This window comes from Anopheles arabiensis, chromosome 3 (genome assembly GCF_016920715.1).
Source record: "Anopheles arabiensis isolate DONGOLA chromosome 3, AaraD3, whole genome shotgun sequence".
Lineage (NCBI taxonomy): Eukaryota > Metazoa > Arthropoda > Insecta > Diptera > Culicidae > Anopheles > Anopheles arabiensis.
In genome coordinates this window covers 75,965,464-75,987,320 of record NC_053518.1, presented here as the reverse complement: position 1 = coordinate 75,987,320, position 21,857 = coordinate 75,965,464, and the positions used below count along the sequence as shown (strand labels likewise).

Here is a 21,857-nt window from a genome sequence, read left to right as displayed (position 1 = left end):
CACCCTCACGATATCGTGGGGCGCGCCTTCCGTGCACCGTCAACACTGGAGAAAGCTGTCAAAAAAGTGTAATGTCACCAGATTTTTGTCGAAAGCAAAAGCAAATGCAAGTTTTTCCGACGACTCGCCAAAACCAATAGGAGCAGCAGCACGTATAGCAGCAGCAGCAGCGGTAGAGCAGCAGCCGTGCCGTTAATTTTATTGATCCACCCCGAGTGACGCCCGTGCCGCAGCCGCTTCGGGAAAATCGGGTACCAGTGTAAGCAGCGGAAAGAAAAGCAGGCGCTGAATAGAGAAAACCCCGACCAGTCTGGGTGGATAGGGGAGGGGGGAGGTGGTCGTGATAGTTGTTCGCTCAAAGGCAAAAATCCTGGGCGTAACGGACCCGCCGGAGCTCGTTGAACTGCACACGCTTCGTCCGTCGTGCGTAACTATGGGGGGGGGGAGGAGGGTGTGAGTGTGTGTACGCGTACCAGTGTGTATGTGCGTGTGTGGGGTCGTGGCCGCCAACAAAAAAAAACGGTAAAACATACCCAATTTGAGGTGCCCACACCCCTTCCCAGCATGTAGCATGTGTCGGTGTGCGTGTGTGTGCGTTGCTGTGATGGGTCCGGAACTGGTGGTGCGGTCATCCCGACCCGTGGCCGACTTACTCATCACACTCCCAAGAAGTATCTGCGTGGCTGTTCCGTCACTTTACGTACACACATACATACTGGCACACACACACACACAAGAGGGCGCGTACGCAATCGTGTCTCGGTTTTGGGAGTGACACCGGAAGAGCGAAAGAGAGGGAACGCCGTGCGCCGTGTCAGCTGAAACTGATCTTTTCCTTTTCCCTTTTCCAGCTCCCCTCCCTTGACCGACCGAAACCCGCCGGAGAGGCCGCCGGAGCGCCAACGCAGCAGCAGCAGTAGTGACCAGTGAGTGCAAAGACCTGAGAGCGCCCGGAAAAAACGGCCAGCATTGGGGTGGGCATTTCACCCCGGTCGGAGTGCATCCTCAGGATTAGTTGGTCTTGTGTTCTGAGGGAAAAGAAAACGGGGTCATTTTACATCCCGCGGCAATAGGCTTCTCCTCCTCCTTCCACATTGTGTTCCCTTTTTGGTGGACAGTGTGAACCAGCGGATGGTACGTTTCGTGCCATTGGAATAACCGTCGATCGTGTGTGTGTGTGTAGGTGTGAGTGTTTGTGTGTGTGCTCCAGTTCCAGTGGAAAGTGTCCGCATTGTGTGTTTGTGTGCTTGATCGCGTTGAGTTTTCCCCAGCTGCCCCTGTGGAAAACGCACTACAAGCAACCGTTTGGTGGCCTAAAGAAAGAAGAGCAGTGTGTGTGTGTCTGTGCCAGTGTCTACTGAGATTGGGGTTGTGTGTCTAGTGTGTGAGTGTGTGTTTGGGCGCTCCAAGTGTGTGAAACGGGAGCAGAAGCAATAGAAAGGAAAACACAGCGGAGGGCAAAGAAAGAGCAGAAGCAAGGAAAACCCTCCACAACATAACAGTCGTCGCCGCCACCACCACCCGTCACCCCACACGCTCCACACGATGTCGTCATCAGGCGATTTTGGAAATCCGCTGCGGAAGTTCAAGCTGGTGTTTCTCGGCGAACAGAGCGGTAAGTAAGCGGAATATGCAGCAACGGTGTGAAACCTTATACGAACCTACACAAACACGCCACACACAAACCAGCACAGCAATATAATGTTTTTTTTTTCTCCCGTTTTCTTATTTCATGAGAATGTGAGAGAAGAATGAAAATCCGTTACCTTCTTTACTGTGTTTCGTTGTTGTTGTTTTTCACCCCGCAAAACGTCCCAGAACAAGAGAAAGCTTCCGCTGGGGAATGGGGAACGCTTCTTAGCAACGAACTCTGGAGAGGACAGCCCCCGCTTCGGGATGGTTCGGGTCTTGTTTTGCCAGCGTGTGGCGTGTGAACCTCACCTCCCCCGAGTGGGAAACGGGGACCCACTAATTAGGGCTTATTCAATCTGCAAAAGGCAAAAAATATGTTTCCATCCCTTCAAAAACACAAGACGCAGGTGGATGAAGCTGGAGGAAAAACCCCGTCCCCGATCTCGCTCGATGTATGCTGCTGCCGGCTGAGCCTTTCAGCACGGCACACAAAAAGGAAAACGGCGCCGCCACCGGCTCGAATGCGGGCGTTACTTTTGCAAATAGCCATACTACATTCCCCCTGAAACAAGTAGGCGAGATATGAAAGCTTTGCTGTCTGGGGAGCGAATAATGATAAACATCCACCGCGTGTGACCTCATCACTCTGATTGAGCCGAGCTTTGAAGGTGAACTCGGATTAGCTGAGGAGAAGTGCGAGATGAGCGCCCAGCACTGCGGGGTGCACGAAAAAGAAAGCCCACTACAACCACCACCACCATCAAAACGTCCTGAGAATTAGATTTATTATTCATCATTGTGTCCGTTCGCCACAAAGCGCAAAACCACAAAAAAATCCAACGAGAGAGAGAGAGAGAATGAGAGAAAGCGCACTCTTGTCTGGTTGGGAAAAATGCCTAGGAAAAAACGGTGGAAAACTCCAGAGCTGGAATGTTATTCTTTTTCCGTGTGGGGTGCTTCGTGTCTCCCCCAGACACACACACACGTACAAAGAGAGAGAAAACCTAATTCACTTATCACGCAGAAGAAAAGAACATCTGACGTGACCGTTCCCGTGACCGGTGGATGCTGTGGAAGGAGTCGCTTTTTTTTGCAAACTTTTATCCCAAGCTCCCGTTTGGCCTCATGCAAAAGCGTGTGCTTTTATAAGCCGTGCTTTATTTATGTGCTGTTCGCCATAGCTTTTTGGATTGAATATATGTATTGGATAATACGGGGCGTGCGTGTCCTTTCCGTTCGTTGAAGCAGAATGTTCTCGTCTCGTCTCGAGCAGAAGAAGGTATGAATCATTCCCGTCGTCTGTGCTGCGTCGTGACTTGTCTCGTGGGATTGTCACACGGCACATAAATGAGCTCAAACGAAGAGAGAAAGAGAGCGAAAGCGATGTAGAAGCGCCAGCATTTAACCATACCACAATGGAAGGAATTCCGCAAAGATACAGCCCCCAAAAACGCAGTGAAAAATTGCACCACGAATCACCTTACAAATCACGGTTGGAGATCGGCCCTGAAATCGGGCACAAACACAAATTTTCTTCCATTCTGGGAGGACGATGAGGGGCTGATGGGCGCATAATCAAATTATGCGATACATCACATCCTCCCAGAGGCAGGGGTTGGTTTTTCTTCTTGACTTTGGTCTTTCGTGCCTCTGCTTGCATGCACAAAATATGTGAAAACTCTATGTTCATGTCTGTGTGTGTGTGATTGTATGTTTCTTTCCACTACTTTGTATGTACACACTTAAAAATATTTCACGAACTCGGTTAAAAATACTGCCGAAATCCGACGGCTCTTTCGATTCTTGCTGATATGTCAGTTGAAAAATCCGAGTAGCCAAAAATCAGTACCATTTAAAACTGAAATATCAGTTAAATAAATATTTGAACCGAAACTCGGTAACACAACTTGCCGAGAACATACGTTAACACAGCTGTCACCGAGCTCGTCCGTCAAAATAACCGAGATTTCAGCTTTACTATTTGGATTAGCCGAGGCTCGGTATTCTATCTGTCATTCGCCATTGTGTTAATCTCGTGCTAATGAAACGAAAACCTTTCGGAGTGATGTTGTGATGCAAAATTAAAAGTGTAAAAATATAAGTGAAAATGAGTCTCTCAGCGTGAAAAAAAAACCGAGTGTCAGTAGCGTGCGATCGAGACCGGGTATGGAACGGGGTTGGGGCTAGGAAACTCCATCAGCGCACGCAACCGGTGCTCTTCACAGCGTCGCTCGGAGCAGTCTCTCAGTTATCCATTTTACAGAACCGTGCCTGTACCAGTGCCCGCTCCTTACCCGGCTCATTTTCCTGTACATATACCACATCCAAACGCTGTGCCCCATCCGGCGGTTGAACCGACGCCTGTCCCTACGCTTCCCATCACACCAGAAATCTCATAAGATTAAGGTGACTTTCTGCCGTCCTGCAACAGTAAGGGGCACGATGGTGAAATCATGCTGCAGAAGGTGTACACCGGCCATCATCATGGGCTCAGACTGCTTTGACTATTTCTCCCAGTAAATAATATTGTTTATTTATGTTACCTAAATAAACCCACTTGATACGCAAATAAAACCACTAAAATAAAGATAAAATGTTTTTATATTTAGCCGAAATCTCGATTTGCTCTAACCGAAAATCTCGGTTAAACGTAAACGTCAAAACAAAATGTCATTAACCGAGATGTCGGCAACAGAAATTTAACCGAGATCCTTGCCGAGATCTCAGTTGTGCAGATCTCGGCAAAAATTAACCGAGATTCGGCAAAAATTTTTAAGAGTGTATGATCTCACATTTTGTGTATTTTACCAATTTTTTTTTCTTCTTTCTCTCTCTTTTTCATGATTCCCCATCGGCACGGATTTATGCGAAAAAAAAAAACGAACTCGATGATGATGATGCTCTATTCACGGTCTGCTGGTTGCATCCGTCGCTGTGTGCCCTCTCCAAACCACCAACTCTTTCACCCTCAACATGCACGCACACACATACAGTGGGCAAAACATCGCTAATCACCAGGTTTATGTACGACAGCTTCGACAACACATACCAGGTAAGTGCGTTTTTTTGCGATGGGAATGTGGAAACACAGCGGATGAGAAGAAAGTGAAGATCGGTTCGTTGGATGGAAGGTCCAAAGAAGAAAAAAAAAACCTGGGACATAAAGGTACTTCTTTCGGGGACCGTTTGAGGATGATGGAATGGAGGGATAATAGAATTACGCGTTCTGCTGGCCCTGCTAACCCCACCCCTCCCTCGAAGATCGGATAACCGTTGCCGTCGTCGTGATTTATGCTATCCAGGGGTTGTTGTGCGCTCTCTATCGAATATTGGCCGATTTCAATGATTTCGTGAGCGATGGTGGTGGTGGCAGTGGTTTGTGCCGATTCGTTGTTGACCGTTATTATCAACAGTTTTCATTTTGCATCTGCAGCCGGGGTGTGATTTTGTTTTTTTTTTTTGGTTCAGATTGAAGCAGATGATGGCTTTTTGTGGTTTGTTTACTTGATTTCATTTTGTACCTAAATGTATGTTTATGTGAGTAAATATAAAACTTGGATTTAGATTGTAATTGTAACTATTAGTTGAATGGATCAAATGATTTGTGGTGGATCTGGTTCACTCCATAATCAATACCTGGAATAACATGTATTTGGATTTACCAGATTTACCGGTCATCCATCACATTGTCACAAGCTGGTAGAAATGAGCAGCTTCTTTAGTGGTGTCGGGTATAGTTAGATGATGAATACAGTGTTTTCGAGTCAATTTCCAATGTAAATAACATTTTTTATTGCTTGCGAGATGTTTTTCAACAACTCTCAAATGTTCTATTTGTTTCACAATAAATTTTGAGTTCTTCTGCATGATTTGCAACACGCCACAAGCTGGACTGTGTTTGACAATTTTTGTGTTATTCGATGAAAATCATGTTTAAGAACTGAAACTTTATTATGATGCCAATACAATGTGTGACAGCTGTTGAAAAACATGTTGCAGGCGGTGAATAATGTGGTTCACAATGGAAAGTGACCCGGAAAACTCTGTAACACTTACCAACTAGTTTATTTTGCTATGACCCATGTGTATAATAGTCATGGCAACGGAATTGCCTCCAGACATCAAATGATTAAGGTTTTGCCCAGTTGGAATTACATTTCTGAAATACTTTTGTGTACGAATGGCACTTGAAAGCTTGATTCAGGCGTCCGTTACATAGGGAAACCATGGGACCAACATCAGCAATCCATCATATCAGCCTTCATTCATTAGTAATAGAATGTAATATTCATCTTACTCTGTCACCTTACCAACCCCCATTGGATCACTTTCATCTTTCCTGCGCATTTTTTTTTTACTTTACCCTGGTGGTCCGAAGTGGGGAATCAATATTGAGTAGAGCGGGAATTGGGTTATAAAAATGGGTACTTTTGTCACTCGTCGACATTCTGAGCCTGGCACTGCCACCGTGTAGTTGCGCTATTTCTACGATATTGCTACTGCTGCTGTTGATGGGTTGATTCCCACGTCCTTTGCCGGGCGTGTAGGAAGATGCTGACGTTGTTGTTGTTGCTGCTGATAGAACTGAGTTGTATTGTGAGCTGAATGCCCACGCGACGTTCGTGTTATCCTTGGATCGTGTTTCCTTTTCCCTTCGATTTACCGAGTATCGAGTGTGGGTTTGGCGTTTCCCATGGCAAATGTCACTCGGGCAGAGCTAAAGCTAAAGCTATAGATGGGGCTAAAGCCATAAACTAATAGTTTTCTATAAAATTCTAGACTTTATGATGCTAAAGGAAGTGACATCGCGGAACTTTACTTGCTCTGGAAGCACTGAAATTCCCTTTCGAGATACTTCGTTTTTCGGAAACTAGGTTAAGAGATGTGCTTGTGCTCTTGTATGCAGAGTTGACGCGTCTCCAACGCTGCAGATAGACGTAATGTCTCTATAATGGTTTAGATACGTTTTTTGTTTGTAACTTTAATCCACATTTTTCCTCTCCAAAGCTCTGCTTTCTTTGTTTCTGTGCCAAAGTTGATGCCTGTGCAAAACTTGTTACCCTGCTGCGGCTTCTACAGAACATAAAAAAGGAAGACTAAAACTGTGTGCGCATTTAGCAATCAAGAGCAGGGCGGAAAATTGTATTAAAACTTTCCGCGCCGATCTTCTTCCAGCTTGCCAAATTGACTTTTAACCGTTTCCATCTTTCGTGGTCTGCCGTAGGGGAACGGTTCTAGAAACAGGAAGGTGAAAAATGCTCCCACGCGCACACACCACAGTTTCCCAGACAGGTGCGTAATTAAGAGGCATCTTAAGGTGGAAAGATTCTTGCGTGTAGGTTGCTCTGCCGGCTATCTTTTTACAGCGTGGGAGGACAAACAAACCCCGTGGAAAGCAAAACTTTTCTCAGCGTACGCTTTTTTTTGCAATTTATTTCCTTCTTCTTGAAACATCTGTTCTGACAGCTTTGGGCAGAAGCTGTTTTGAGAGAAGTAAGAGCAAACGTTTAGCAAAGTGTGGCATTTTTAACTTGAATTATTGCAGCCACTAATTTGTTTATATAAAATTAATTATTATTTTTAGCATTTATGTGTCGTTCACCCTAAGGAATATTTCTAAATTGATAATATATCCATCCACTGCTCCCGGTCTGCTGATCCCATTATCTAGTCGCGAAGTTGAACTGCTCCCCTGCCAAGCTTGTCGGCCGTAGAATAAACAAGCCGGCCGCGGAAACCGGTCGCGAAACTTGTGCAAATTAGTCAAGTAATTAATAACGACTTAACCTAATTACACTTCTCACGTAATACGTCCCAAGGATGATGGACTGGAATCGACCTCTTAACATTCCCGAGATCTTTCTCTCTCTCCACTCGGCAAATCCACTCCCCTGCGTCGAAGAAGTCAATTTGCCACCGCTGTGTCGATTAGTGTAAATTAAAGGATTTCTTCATGCGGTAAATGACCGCTGTCTTGTCGCTCGTGGCATGATGTGCGTCTGCCTTGTCAGGGGGATATATCGGTGGTGTTTCCTGCCAAGGAAGTGTCGATGATAGAGCGATTACAAACGCAAGGTGGTGGTGTCCAGCAGAAAGGGAGTCTTCCTGGGGATGAATGGTTCCACGTGATGATGTGGTTTGCTTCTGATGATGCACACATAGAGTTTGCTGCTTCGTTATCTTCCCGCGTGGAGAGAATGAGATGTTTAATGTACGGGAAATCAAGCAGTCATTTCAATTTATTTGTTTTGGGATGTGCAAGTATCGGTTGAAAGAGGTTGTAAGATAGTAAATGGTAGTGAAATTAATTAGACTTGCACACTGTTATCTTTGGGGAATATCTTTACCGTATTTATTTCGTCGCGAATTTGCAGGGGTGCAATTTAACTCCTTGGTTTTGGTTTTGATTGAAGAAATAAAACCTAACCTCTAAATGATTTTCAATGATAAATGGTAATTGAAATAATGAATAATCTTTTCTTCTTAATAATTTAATTTTATTCTGTCTTCATTTATATACACAATACTAGCTGGCCCGACAAACTGAATCAATCCAAAAAAACTAAAATATTCCATTATTGCTTTGTTACTTGGGATAGTTGTATCGTGTCCGTATCCCCTCAGGATCCGATCATCGAGTGTAAACCGCCAGAGACCTTACACCAAATGTCAAAGTGCTGTATACAACACAACTACAATCCTGCTCTTTGTATGGGAGTTATCAGAAAATCATTACTAAATTGAGTTTAGTGTAACATCTGAACGATTTTTAAATCTTAAAACCTATTCTCATACCACCATAAGGTGTGTGCGAAGTTTGGTTGAAAATGATCCAGCCGTTTCGGAGGTTGCTCGCAACAAACACCGTGACACGAGATTTATATATACATAGAAGATTAAACGAACAAACAATTGTTTCGCGTGGTGTCTCTACGTGGGAATTGAACCCACATCTGATCTTGTGAGAGCCGGTGCTGTTACCATTAGACCATCCAGTGCAGCTCCTGGACATGACTTAAATCTCAATTTAAGCGGATAAGATAATCCTAGTGGGGAAATCCACAGATCAATCATTTGATATCGCAGGCCACAACATGTTTTGCTCATAAATGGTAGCAGATAGCATATCAGACTGCACTAAGATGATATTAAATTTATTGTTAATGACATCATCTTTTTCATTGTAGTATCGTTTCAATAGGTATTTCCTGTAATGCTGTATTGGTATCTGTTAAACTGTTTGTCTACAAAACATATCAAACTTCCGTTTGTAATATGATGTCCTCATGCAATTGTAATATCATCTGGTTAGTTGCACTTCACATCTTCTCTTTAATCTTGTGCCTCTAAATTAATCTTCTGCCAACCCTCTCTCATCTTTCGATGAGATTCATTCATATCAATCTTCAGTGATGAGTGATTCGAATCTCGAGTTGAAACTTCAAAGATTCATGAATATCTAAAGATTCGCGAATCTTAACGAATCTTCAAAGTCTCATGAATCATCAAAGATTCATAAATACCTTAAAATTCATATATCTCTAAAGATTCATGAAACTTTAGAGATCTATGATTTCCAAAATATTGCATTTGCCCAATCGCACCTAAAACCTGCCCGTTGTCGGTTCAAGCCTTGCATGGACCATCTCTCTGTAGCAAAACAAACTATCCGGCGCCGTGGTACTTTCCAAGAAGTCTCGAAAGCCTGTATATGCTGGAATAATTTAAAAGGCGAAAGAACTCCGTTGGAGCCAAAGCCTCTCTGAACTATTCAAAAAACAACATTGGCTGGCATGATCACGTAGGTTGTTACGCCAAAAAGCAGATTAATAAAAGGCTTGAGCTTTATGATGTTTTTGAGATCCCTAGAATCTTTCGAGATTATCATGTCATGTATCTTTGGAGATTTCGAGAAGATTGTTGTGAATCTTTCGAGGACTGATTAATCTTTCGAGATTCGTAAATTCTTGAAGACTCAAGAATCTTTGAGATTCATGAATCTTTCCAACCGAGATTTATATTCAACGAATCATACCAGAGATGTATTCAGATTCAAGAATCTGAATCTAATTTACCCAACACTACTCTAAATCACAGTCCTCCCATCGCAAACGGACACGTAATCAAATGGCAAGAAGCCGATGACAAATCCTGCCGCGGCCCCACCTGTTCGAAATGGGGGTTCAACCCCTTTAACACTACTCGCCCATTTGCTCTGGTGATAAGAAACGGTGTGAAGGTTTCGGCAAAAAAGGTGCTATATTGAACGGCACAAAAGAGGGCCAGCAGTGATAACGATTACACCCGCCGCCGACCTGGTAATCGTATGTGCTGCTGATTCATGGTGCGCGCGAGTGTGATGTATGTTAAATAACATTCCCCCAAACCAGCTAGCGAAATGCATTCGATTGACGTGGTGGTGACGGCGGGAATTATAAGCCACTTTAAAACAAACCAAACAAATTAATGTAAAATGTTAAGCTTGTTTTGCGGGTTCTGTTTTTGGGGCAGTAAATGGGCAACTTAACACTCCAAACAGAGATATCATTTAACGCTCCGACCGCCCCTAAAAACACAAGACCTTGTGTGACAGGTTCCTGGTGTGTGCGTGGGGCGTGTCGTGAGTAATGTTACCGTTTAAAAGTTTTTTTTATTATTTGAAAGTACGCAAGAAACTCCCTTTTCTAACAACGTGCCCGTTCAAGTGAGTGCCACGTCATAAAGCACCCATTTGTAATTCATTAGCCAGCAACTTTATCATCACCCCGTTCGCACAACCTCCGCCACCTCTCCGATGACTTCTAGCCAAAGCTCTGAAGAGCTCGTTCCGTTCTTTATTTCACTGTTTGAACAAAGATATGAGCTCTAAGTTCTGCTTACAATTTCAATTAGCATAATCCGACACTGACTGCTGCACCTCATGATGTAACTTTTTGCCTGCTTTTTTGCCTTTTTTTATTCCTTTTCCATTCCCATATTCCATTCCGCCCAGCCAGCGCGCAGTACCAATTGCGAACGAATGAAGTAATTTGCCGCTCACCTCCAATCGTGCGTCGTGCGCGATCGAGAGATTGAATCCTGAATTATTCAAGACGCTTTTTCCACCCACTTCTCGGCTTCACGCGTGCGACGGGAGGGTAATAAACTTAAAGCTGTGTTGCAATACGCATACACACACACTCGGGAAAGAGGAAAAGAAGAGGAGAAGCTGGAATAGAACGAAATTCCTCATCAAAGCGAAAATTAGAAGCCTGATGAGCTTCGGATTCATTTGATGTTTCCTTTTTTTGTTTCTTGCTAACCAGCACCTGACCGACCGGGTGCGCTTTACAGGGTTTCGAGCAGTACTGCAAAATGTCACTGTCAATGTCATAAAAAAATTAACTGAAACAAAATCCATAACAGCGTCATGTCATTGTGATAATCAGAGGTGATACTCAGAACGGTTGGTGTGACCAATACATGCTCATGACATGTTAGCGACCATCGCTTAGTCACTATGTAACGACTTTTTTTAGCTGTGAACAGTTTTGCAAAATGTCACTGACATAGTCATGACAAATTCCGGCAGAAATAAAATCATGTCAGCGTCACGCTCTACTGTGATGATCAGAGGCGAGCCTCAAACAGTTGGTGCGACCATCACATGCTTGGTGACATTGTGTGCAACCAACTCTTGGTCAGTCACTTGGTCGCGACATTTTCAGTTGCTGATCATCGCGATGGTCACGGGAGATATGCATTGCGTGCGAGTGGTTCCAAGAAACAAAATGAGCATGTTTTCTCGCTCCGTTTAATCCGAACGATAATCAAAACAGATAGAGGGAGAAAGAATGCTCATTTTGTTGTTAGAGCCCACGCGCCAAGTATATTCCAGGAATGTCGTCATTATCACCGCCAAAAAATGTCGTGACAAAGTGAGTGAGCAAGAGTTGGGTTCCAATCAAAATGTCACCAAGCATGTGATTGATCCTCCAACTGCTTGAGTCTCATCACTGATCATCTCAGTTGTGTGCGTGAGCTGATTTGAGCATTGTTTCAGTCATGAGTGTTGGTGACTGAAACAGTGGCATTTGGCAGCACTGTTCACAGCCAGAAAAAATCAAGAATTCACATGTTGTGTTCAGCATGTCATGACGCACTTTTATTGGCTATCAGCAATGAGCATCAAGCTACCACGGATATGTTCATTGTTTTCGTTGGTGAAAATCTCGTGATACTCACGACATTTTGCAGCACTGGTTTCGAGTCAAATTCCAAAGTCTTCTTCTTCATCTTTGGCACAACAACCTCTGTCGGTCAAGGCCTGCTTGTACCCTTGGTGAGCTTGGAGTGAGCTTGGCTTTCAGTGACTTATTGTTACCATAGCAGGAGAGTCAGTCCTACGTATGGGGACACAGTCAATTCGGGATTTTAACCCATTACGGGCATGTTGTTAAGTCGTACGAGTTGACGACTGTACCACCAGACCGGCCCATTCCAAAGTCTACAACATCTTTAATTGCTTGCGAGAGGTTCTCCATCTGTCTCTCCAACTGTTAAAAGTTATATTTTCATCATAATGATGTTCATTTCAGTTCTTCCACAAAATTTTCAACATGACTCAAGCAGAATTGAGTTCGATAGCTGGATAGAAATTTTATTATGATGCAAATACACCATTTGACAGCTGTTGACATTTACAGCTGTTGAAAAACATCTTGGATGTGGTGAATTCGAAAGTGAAGCGGAAAACCCTGTATTCTGGCACTGCAGTGGGATTGAAATACGTTTGTACGATCTGCGCAAGGAAAAGAATTTCATTAGCATTAGCTTTCCATCTGCCTGCAATTAATGTGGTGGTGCTCGTTTATTTCGTTTCATGTTCGATTGCAGCTGTTGAAGCTTTTCGAAAATTATTTAAATACATCAAACGAAAGTGCATAGAAAATAGATAAAACCCATAAGACACACGGGGAATCGTTTCTTGATTGCGGGGGAGAGAGAACACGATCACGGTTGTAAACAAATTTATCACACCCCAGGTGAAAATGGTGTATCCCTTTCTTCCGTTCCCTATTACTTTTGTGGTATTCGAAAAAAAAAATGGGACTTCCCCTTTTTTGTTTATGGCATAACGCATGGATCCCCTATTTTTTGCATTATTTTTTTACCATCCAGGAAAAAAAGGCCATACAATAGAGATTCCCACACCCGGCCCGGGTTGTTGGGTCGGTGTATTAGTAAACGCACAGCCGCGACCGTTTTGCGAGAGCCCTTTTTCCGTTTCTGCACATTTCAATTGACGCCACCTTCCGCTGGAGAACAAAAGGAGCGGAAGTTTGAGATGGAAAAAAGGAACGAAATTTACATTGTGTGCAGGTGGCGCGACTCTCGGCACTAGAGAGAGACGGGTTGAGTTTTTCTTTTTATGTTTTGCTGGTGCTGAAAAAAACAAAGATGAAAGGGGGGAAAAATACACATGTTTATGGGCGACAGAAGCGACGCGCCGTTAAGCCTAGCGATTCCGTTTGCCACTTTACGCAAAAATATATGGAGCACCAGCTTCTCGCTGCGAGGGAACTTCTTCTCCTCCCGTTACAACAAGCACAAAACGGTCGGTCCCGTAGAAGGATGGAGACGGTTTATTGGCAAACAATTTTCACTACATAACTGATGGTAGTGTGATGGTGTGGTGGTGGTGCTTGTACTATACCCCCCGGACTGTTGGTAAAAGTGCTTCGCAGGAATTCGTTTGTGTTTTTTTGCCGATGCTGTGGGCCGTCGGTTTGGAAGGAATTTGTTTGGCCGGATTGTTTTATGTGCAATAATCATGTTCTACTTCGCTACTACTCTTCCCTTTTTTTTAGTGCGCGTGAATTAACTGCTTGTTTGAAAGAGAGAGAAATTTGTTTACTCCGGGAGCGCGATATAAAATGGATTAAATAACGTTGAGCTGTAGTAGCTGGTGGCTGATCATGACGTCGTGGTAAAGGACGAACAGCTCAAGCGCGCAGTTAAAATCTTTACTGTGTTTTGCGAGTGATTTGGTTGCGATTCGTAATGAATAATGGTAATGAATTCGGACCATTTGTTCATAGTTTTGCTGATAAAATGCAAAATATTTGTTAGACTCGTTCAAATATGATGTCTGGTCAAAGCAGAATGGTTTTGTACAGTGTAGAACGTAATTATATGGTCATACTGTTTTATTTTCCATTTGATCACAAATATTCGTCATTGGAATGAAATGGAAATTTGTACTCAATGGAATTTATTAAATGCACAACATGAGTGGGTGTGCCAGAAATCTACTAAAGCTTCATTTTTATCATAAAATTCATACTCTTGAAAATAAATGACAGTATAGCCAATATATCAAACATTACAATTAGCACAGTTGCAAAGCCAACCTCTTTTTAAATTTAAACCACCAACTGCTCCTAATTTAATAAATAAAACGATTTATCCGTTACAGAGCAGATTGTAGTAAAGCTTTACCATTATAATTTTCTTATTTAAAAAAAAAACAAGCTTTACCGAGTCTATTTAATATGTGAACTTTTTTTGTCGTTTACAACATGATATCAGACCACCACCATGGATAATTTGTAATGTTCCATGGGTTTTGCAGTCCATTTTCAATGTCTACAACATTTTTTATTGTTTGCAAGATATTTTTCAACAGCTGTCAAATTGAATTTGCTTCGCAATAATATTTAAGATCCTCCACACAATTTTCAACATGTCAATTTTCTAAAACACAATTCAGCTTGGGGCATTGCGTTTGACAGTTCTTTGTAATGTGTTGGAAATCATATTTAAGAACTGAAATTTTATTTTAAAATTATTTTATTATTTATTTTTTTTAGCAATACAGTAGGTGACCGTTAACTGGATGTGTTTTAACTGGAGTGCTTTTTAACTGGAGGTTCGCTAACTGGAGTGATTCTCAGTTAACGAACACTTAAACGTCAAAACATGAAACATCCGCAAGAGAAATTTGTCGCAAATGTGCATTTTTCAAACAAATTTAGAGTATCTTGCCTACGTTTGCTATTAATTTATGTAATTACACGAATTAGTATACTTTATATCAACATAAATGAAAAAAAAAGTTTGGTATGTTTATTCCAGTCAAATCAAAACAATCAAAACAATCAAACCATAGAAACGTCACTACAGTTAGCGAACGTTGTTCGTTAACTGGAGCTTGTTTACCTCTCAGTTAGCGGTCACCTACTGTACTCAATGTTTTAACAGCTGTTGAAAAACAAATAAGAGTAACTTGGAAAACACGGTATGATCCGAAATATTCGTTTTTACACGTTCATCGATAGTTTTGAAATTACTTTCCGTGAACATATAATTTTAATAATTCATTAATTATTGTGAACTCATTTGGCTGTCAAAATCTATTCCAGGACGTATTCATACGAGAAAGTGAAGTTCAAACTTCACTGGTCACTTCCGTCTGACAAGCTTGGTACTAACATGTGCTTCTAGTTTTACTATCAATCTACCAATCTGCCATGACTTTCTAATGGTTGATGCTCTTGTCTTGTCATCTTGTGGCATTTGCGTTATCATCTGCTGCATATTTTCATAAGAGTCGCTCGTGTTGTTCTATCGTATGAAAAACCATGATAATGGATATTTAATGGAGTTATTATCACATGATAAAATATGGAATACTATCCGATATGATCAAAATAATTAAAAATAATATCATTACTTCAGCTCCTAAAACGATAATTCCATAACTATGCCACGTACTGTTGAGCAAAAAACATTCCTTTAGGGACAACCAGGCAAGCAAATCCAAAGCAAATGATGATGACATTTCACATGTCGTTGTACAGTTCGTACAGTTCGTTGTACAGTTTTTACTTTTGCTCTTGGAAAAATTGAAAACATAATGATCAGTCGAAACTCAGATTGCGGAAGGTCAAAACATTATTTTGAGCCAGAATATGTGAGTTATCAAAATACATTTTTTACCCATCAATTTATATTATCTCTTTTACTTTTTGTTTTACTTTTACTGGAATTACGATTTCGAGAGTACGAAAAATAAGTCACACTTTTACGACCCGCTTTTATCATGATGTATGTTTCTGTTTGTTGCTTTTGCCTGTTTTGGTAAAACAGAATTAAAAAAAACTCCTTATCCTCACATCCTTCACTCCCCCTTACCGGTTACAACTTCACCTCAAAGGAGGACGCCCAGCAAGAGAGAGAAGCTTTCAGCTCCATTTTTGCGGCTGTTTTTCTCTCGCTTGCTACTACAAACGGTGCTAATAACTTATTTTCCTTATCCCTTTCATCTCATCTGGACCCATTACTACCCGCTCTTAATGTGCAGCGTCTGGCACACGCTCTCGGTCTCCCCCTCGGATCCACCTCGCTCTGTTTTCCACCTGTAAAGCAAAACAGAACCGCGCCATGTTCCATCATCTGTCGGTACACACACCGTCAGGTTTTCTTGTGAAGAGGAGCAGTAGTAGTACATCATACGCGAAAATTCGAAACGAAGAAAGGAAATGGGTGGGTGTCGGGCTACATTACTTTACCGAGGGTGCGCACTCATTTCAATGTTCTTGTTGTTCCCTGCGCCGTTCCGACATCCGGTCGACAAACAGCATCGGTCGGTGGCGGGCGGGTGGGGCATACCTTTTCGGGCCGAGAATACATAATGCCGGTTTTTGGTGTACCGTACGCAAGGTACTCACATTGAGACTAACTTTCCTCATTTTCATCCACCACAGGAATGGACATTAAAAGGAGAAAAAGAAAGCTTTAATGAATTTCGGAGCATTCCAAGGCGCGCTCTACCAGGTCCTTCCGTTGTGCTTTGTACGCTTGTGGAAAGGGGGCAAATTTTGGGAAAACTTTCACAGCGGGAAAACAGCATAAGAACGTAAATAATAATTCATCCGGAAACCACCCGGAACTGCCTTCTATCTCTCGTGTGGTGGTGGAAGCAATTTTTCTGCTTAGTGTCGGAGGTAATTTTCCGTGTCGGTGGGTCGCGCTTTGGAGTAAGCTAAACTCTGACCGCCTCCAAACTTGAATGGGAAATGGCCTTTAGTCTTTACATGTTTCGTGTAACTTTACAGAATAGGAACAAGAAGAACCTTTGATTGTAGAACCAGAAATGAAATTTTAAACAGAACAAACGAACAATTTCGATAAGAAACTTTACTTGATGGCAGTCTCGTTTTGCAGCAATAGAATGGTACGCCTCGAGGCAAATATGGAACTTTTGCCAAGCTCGAGAAACAACCCTTTTCAATCGTAATCGATCCGTAGCACAGGCGACGACCGGCACAGCGCATTTGGAGAGCCGCGCTTCGCTTCACTTTCGATCCAATGACGTCCTTCAGACAATAAAACCCTCCAAACCCGGCCACCACAAGCCAACCACTGCCACCTACGCGAAACATTCATCACGGTTTTGCCCTGTGTCGACCGGTCCTCCAAGGCGGGACGAGGCGGAGTGATGTGAAATTAGATCATTAAAATGTATGCGGAGACATGATGTCGCCCCACGCAAAGTGCAAACCATATCGGCGACCGGCGAACAGCAGAGCACACATTTCAATGTACGTACCCCGTACGACCGGCCAACCTCTGCCCGGGACTCTCCCTCCGGTTGATTCGGTTGACGTAAAGGTTCCGGCCATTTTAGCAGCTCAGTGCCACCCTCCAGTATTCCCTGGGATTTCGCAGCCCTACCAGACTGCCGACGTGTCGTTGCGTATCGATACACTATGTAGCCTCACTGAACCTGTGTGTGGAACAGTGTGGGATGCGCTGTGCTTACATTTTGAACCATGGTTTTTGGAGCTCCACTCCCTGGCCGGTTATGTGTGGCTCGAACATGTGTTAAATCACACAAAAGAATTGCTTTTGCAACAGTGTGGTTTAGAATTTCGCTGCTCATCGGCACCATCGATGCCTTTCAGAGCAGATCCTGCCGAAACAATTGGGTGGGAGCCGTAAAGGGCACAATTTGGCGTCCTTTGGCAAAGTGGAATCGATGCGTGTAAAACGAGATGATTGATCCACTCTCTGCATGGAATCAATTTGTCTCGGGGTGTGGTTGTGGTTCTGATACTACGAAGGTGGAGTACATAAAACAGTATCTTTGTGTTGGGGAACCATTTTCCCTTTGCTTTTAGACGGGGTTTGTGTAAAAAATCAATTTTTTGGTAAAATTTGCCTATTAATGATGGCAAAAGTACTTATTACAAAAGGAAAAACCTCAAAGTTTGAAGCAGCTCCACAGTGCCGTAAAAGTAAGCATTACTGATTGCTAAGAGTAAAGAAAAAAGTTGTTGCTTCTCCTAATTTTCATCCCAAAATACTTTATTACCCAAAGCGAGTGTTCAAGTATTTAAATGTGCAAAATAAAATGAACAGGAACTTTCAAGCATACGAAATGTTCATTTTTGCAATACAGTTTTAGGTGTTCACTGCCTTTTAATCGCTTTCATTGTGCCAAACAGTGATATACAGTGCAATGTAGAGTAAAGCTGGCAAATTTAAAAGTTAATAAATTAAGGAAAACTACTGGGTGCAAACAGAATCTGAAAAACTTTCAAAATACGCTATGAAACATCTTAAACTTTGTCTTTCTTTTCTTGTATTTTTATAAGTTACCGGTAAAAAGTTCTGGTAATTTTTAATTTCATGACTGGGTAAGGGGTCTGACTTAGATTTCAATACGCGACCTTCGTTGTGCAAAATAGCACCGTTGGCACCATACCAGTTAACTGGACATGTTTAGTAGACGTAAAAACGTGGTTTGTTGATTCATTTCTATGGATACGATTATGCAAATCAGTATAATTGTTACGAAAGTTTTTCAAATGCTGTAAAGTTTCTTAAACATGTTGTAGCAGTTTATTTACTCTACGTACGTTTTTGTCCAAACTTATTGTCGGTGAGATAGATTCGCCAGAACTACTGGCTAGAGTCAACATAAATGTCCCTCCTAGAGTGTTCCGTAACTACAGACTAATAAGAACTGACCTTACAAGACGTGCATACAGCGAGAACGACCCAATGACTGCGATGGCCCGTAAATTTAATCAGCGTTACATTTCATTTGACTGGCACCTATCTACTAGATTTTGTTGATTCGTTTTGTCATTGTACACTGCGTTAGTTATTTAAGTTTTAGTTTTAATTCAGTGATAAGGCCGCTTGTTTGGCCAATCACTTAATACAATAAACAACAACAACAACAACAACAACAACAAATACACATTTCAAAAAAGGTTTAATCCAGCTCGTATGTAAATGTTTTACGCCTTTGCTAGCCGTATTTTCGTGATGGTGTTTCTCTGTCGACTGACCCACAAACCCAACGCTGCACAACACGTGCAGCTTCCCTGCCCATACCAAAACGCGATCGTTAAGCAGCATGTTGTTCCGTACGAACCCGTTTCATGCCGTTTCGTGGCAGTACAATTTCCGTGGCCAGAATTTTCGAGGTGTTATCGTTTTATTTATTCAGTTTATAACTTTGGGATGCATTCCACGGCAACAAAAATGCAGCAGCAGCAGAGCACTGTTCCAGCGCGTTCCTCTTTTGTGAAAACTACCCGTCTGGCCGATTTTATGTTTGCTGCTTTTCCCACTCCCCATCTGACACAAAAGCGGGCTAGAGAGTTGTGCTGGCGGTTGCACGTGCACCGGAGGGATTTTCAAGTGTATTTCAAGTTGTGCCTGCCCGAGCTCGAGTTCAAGTGGCCGGGTTAGTGGGGGGTTGATGCTGGTGCTCGTCTTCTTCTCGACCCAAGAGTGCAATACTTCCCTCCGGGACCAAGCCGTGTACCCCTTTATTCCCCAAGTTTTTCCTTGTGTCCTGTAAGCGTTGAGAGAAAAGCACCTATTACGCCATCAAAACATGGTTCGAGGACCCGTGATCGACCTCGTGTCCCCTCGGGTGGTGGTAGGTTGTGTAGCGATTCAGTCTACGGGTTTCGCCTCGGTCCGGTGTCGGGCTGTGACGACCCACTCTCTTGCCCGGAGGAGCAATTTTCCAATTTTATTGCACACAACAGCGCGCACATGGCGGGCGAGCTCGCTCTGCGCTCCGAGTTATTTATGTGTCGCAAAACGGAAAGCGAATGATAAAAACTGACAAAACATGCTCATTAAACTTTTGCCCCGGTTAGTTTGTTTGCTAATGTTTGTTTGTTCCGTGTTTGTTAAGGTGCGCGAGACGTGCGCCACAAAAGCCCTGCCGAAACCAAATGTATCTCAACTAAAATGTGTATTATCATGAACGCTTATGATTCATCATTAAGCGGTAGCATTTTCATTACCAAATTTAACTCTCCTGAATGCTCTTATCTTGTCGGTCATTCAGAAGTGCTCCCTGTGCTAAAATTAAGCCTCCACACCGTCTTCATATCTTGCACGATGCACACAAAATATCCCCAACAGAGCTATTCCACTGTGTGTTGCTGTTATCCGCTCGGCCCCTCTAGACAAAGTGTGCTCATTATTCTTCTAACCTCCAGCATTTTCCAGAATCGACTTCCGGGAGTGTTTGTAGGCATGCGTTTGTTCTTTCTTTGATGAAACGTACTGCCACCGCGTACATCTGTAACCAAGAAATGGCAAGAAAGGAACCTATCCAACAGCTCTCCCGTGTGTTTTCTCATGCATATTAGATGATCCATATTTATTTGCCCTGGAAACGCTTTGAAGCACGCGCGGCGCCTGTTTTTCCCAGACGCAGTCTGGCCCACACCCCAAAACCCACCGTCAATGGGCCTCGGCACAGTAGCAAACGGTACCATTCCTTTAATAGGCTTTATGGGGAGTCGAAATAAAAACGGCGCGCGAGAAAAGGTGGCTTACTCACGACAGGTCGATTTACCTTCGGCTTCTACGTCTGGCGTCTTGTCTGTGCCCAAACCAAAAGGACACAGGTCGGTCAGCTGGCTGGTTCCCCCCTGGAAGCCCCTGGTCCTGGGATGACGCCATCGATTGGGAAGATTTATGCGCGTTCGTGTTTTATCGATCCGACGCTACTTCAACCCATGATGGTGCGTTTTCGTGTCGGTACGGACGGAAATGATACTTTAATAGTCGTCCCCATTGGGACACGTTTCCGGGATGAGAGGAGAGGTTTCAAGAAGACGTGTAGGAATGATGCGACACTGTGAGGTAAAATCCTTGAGGCCTGCCACGAACCTCCACCAGCAGAAAGAACGTTGGTTCATCTGCCGTACGAGCACGACGTACCGAGCCTGTGGCAAACCAGTCGGAAATGAGATATCCGATAGACGGGAAGCACACGACCCCGGGGCCATATTTGCGTCCGCATGTTGGTGAAGTGTGGCCATAATTGGCTTTGGATGTGTGCGATTGATTGAACAGCGCGCTTCAACAACGTTCGGCAACGATGGGCTTTGTGTCGTAGTGCAATCTTCATCTTGTGGCAATGCAGTTGGGAGTAGTGATGGGTAAAGTTGGCAAGAACTCGATGCCGACTCCGATCCTATTCTGATAAATTCGGAACCGACTCCGGAAGGTAGATCCGCCCAGCATTATCCGGAGTCGTCTGAAGTCGTTTGAAGTCGTCCGGTGTCGTCAGGAGTCGTCCGGAGTCATCCGGCATCGTTCGAAAAGGCGTTGAAAGAGTTGTCCAGAGTCGTCCACAGTCGTCTGGAGTCATCCGGATTCGTACGGAGTGGTCCTGAGTCATCCGACTCGGTACGACTCCGACTCCAAACGAATCCGGGCGTCTCTGAATAATTCCCCACAACTCCGGACAACTCCGGACGACTCCGGACGACTCCGGACGACTCCGGACGACTCCGGACGACTCCAGACGACTGTGGACGACTCTAACTCACAACGACTCCGGACAACTAAAGACGACTCTGGACGACTGTGGACGACTCTGGACGACTCTGACTCATAGTATTATCCAGAGTCGTCTGAAGTCGTTCGAAGTCGTCCAGTGTCGTCCGGTGTCGTCGGGAGTCGTCCGGCGTCGTCCGGAGTCGTCCGTAGTTGTCCGTAGTTGTCCGTAGTTGTCCGGAGTCGTTGTGAGTCAGAGTCATCCGGAGTCGTCCGGAGTTGTCCGGAGTTGTCCGGAGTTGTGGGGAATTATTCAAAGACGCCCGGAGTCGTTTGGCGTCAGAGTCATATCGAGTCGGATGACTCAGGACCACTCCGAGCGGCACCGGATGACTCTGGAAAATTCCGGACAACTCCGG

General features: G+C 43.7%; 1 protein-coding gene across 5 annotated transcripts in view; it reads left to right on the top strand.

Annotated features, from left to right (window-relative positions):
* Window positions 1-70: 70 nt before the first annotated feature.
* The window catches only part of LOC120901282 (ras-related protein Rab6), a 31,199-nt gene continuing 9,412 nt past the window's right edge, over window positions 71-21,857 (top strand). The window contains exons 1-3 of one of the 5 annotated variants that reach the window (XM_040309012.1): window positions 71-251; window positions 852-1,615; window positions 4,626-4,684. In XM_040309012.1, the coding sequence (XP_040164946.1) occupies window positions 1,546-1,615; window positions 4,626-4,684 (129 nt within the window). In that variant the 5' untranslated portion in view covers window positions 71-251; window positions 852-1,545. Of the gene's footprint in view, window positions 260-300; window positions 424-851; window positions 1,616-2,931; window positions 3,341-4,625; window positions 4,685-21,857 lie in introns of those variants that run through there. The other 4 variants (XM_040309009.1, XM_040309013.1, XM_040309010.1 and 1 more) reach the window with 4 other exon arrangements.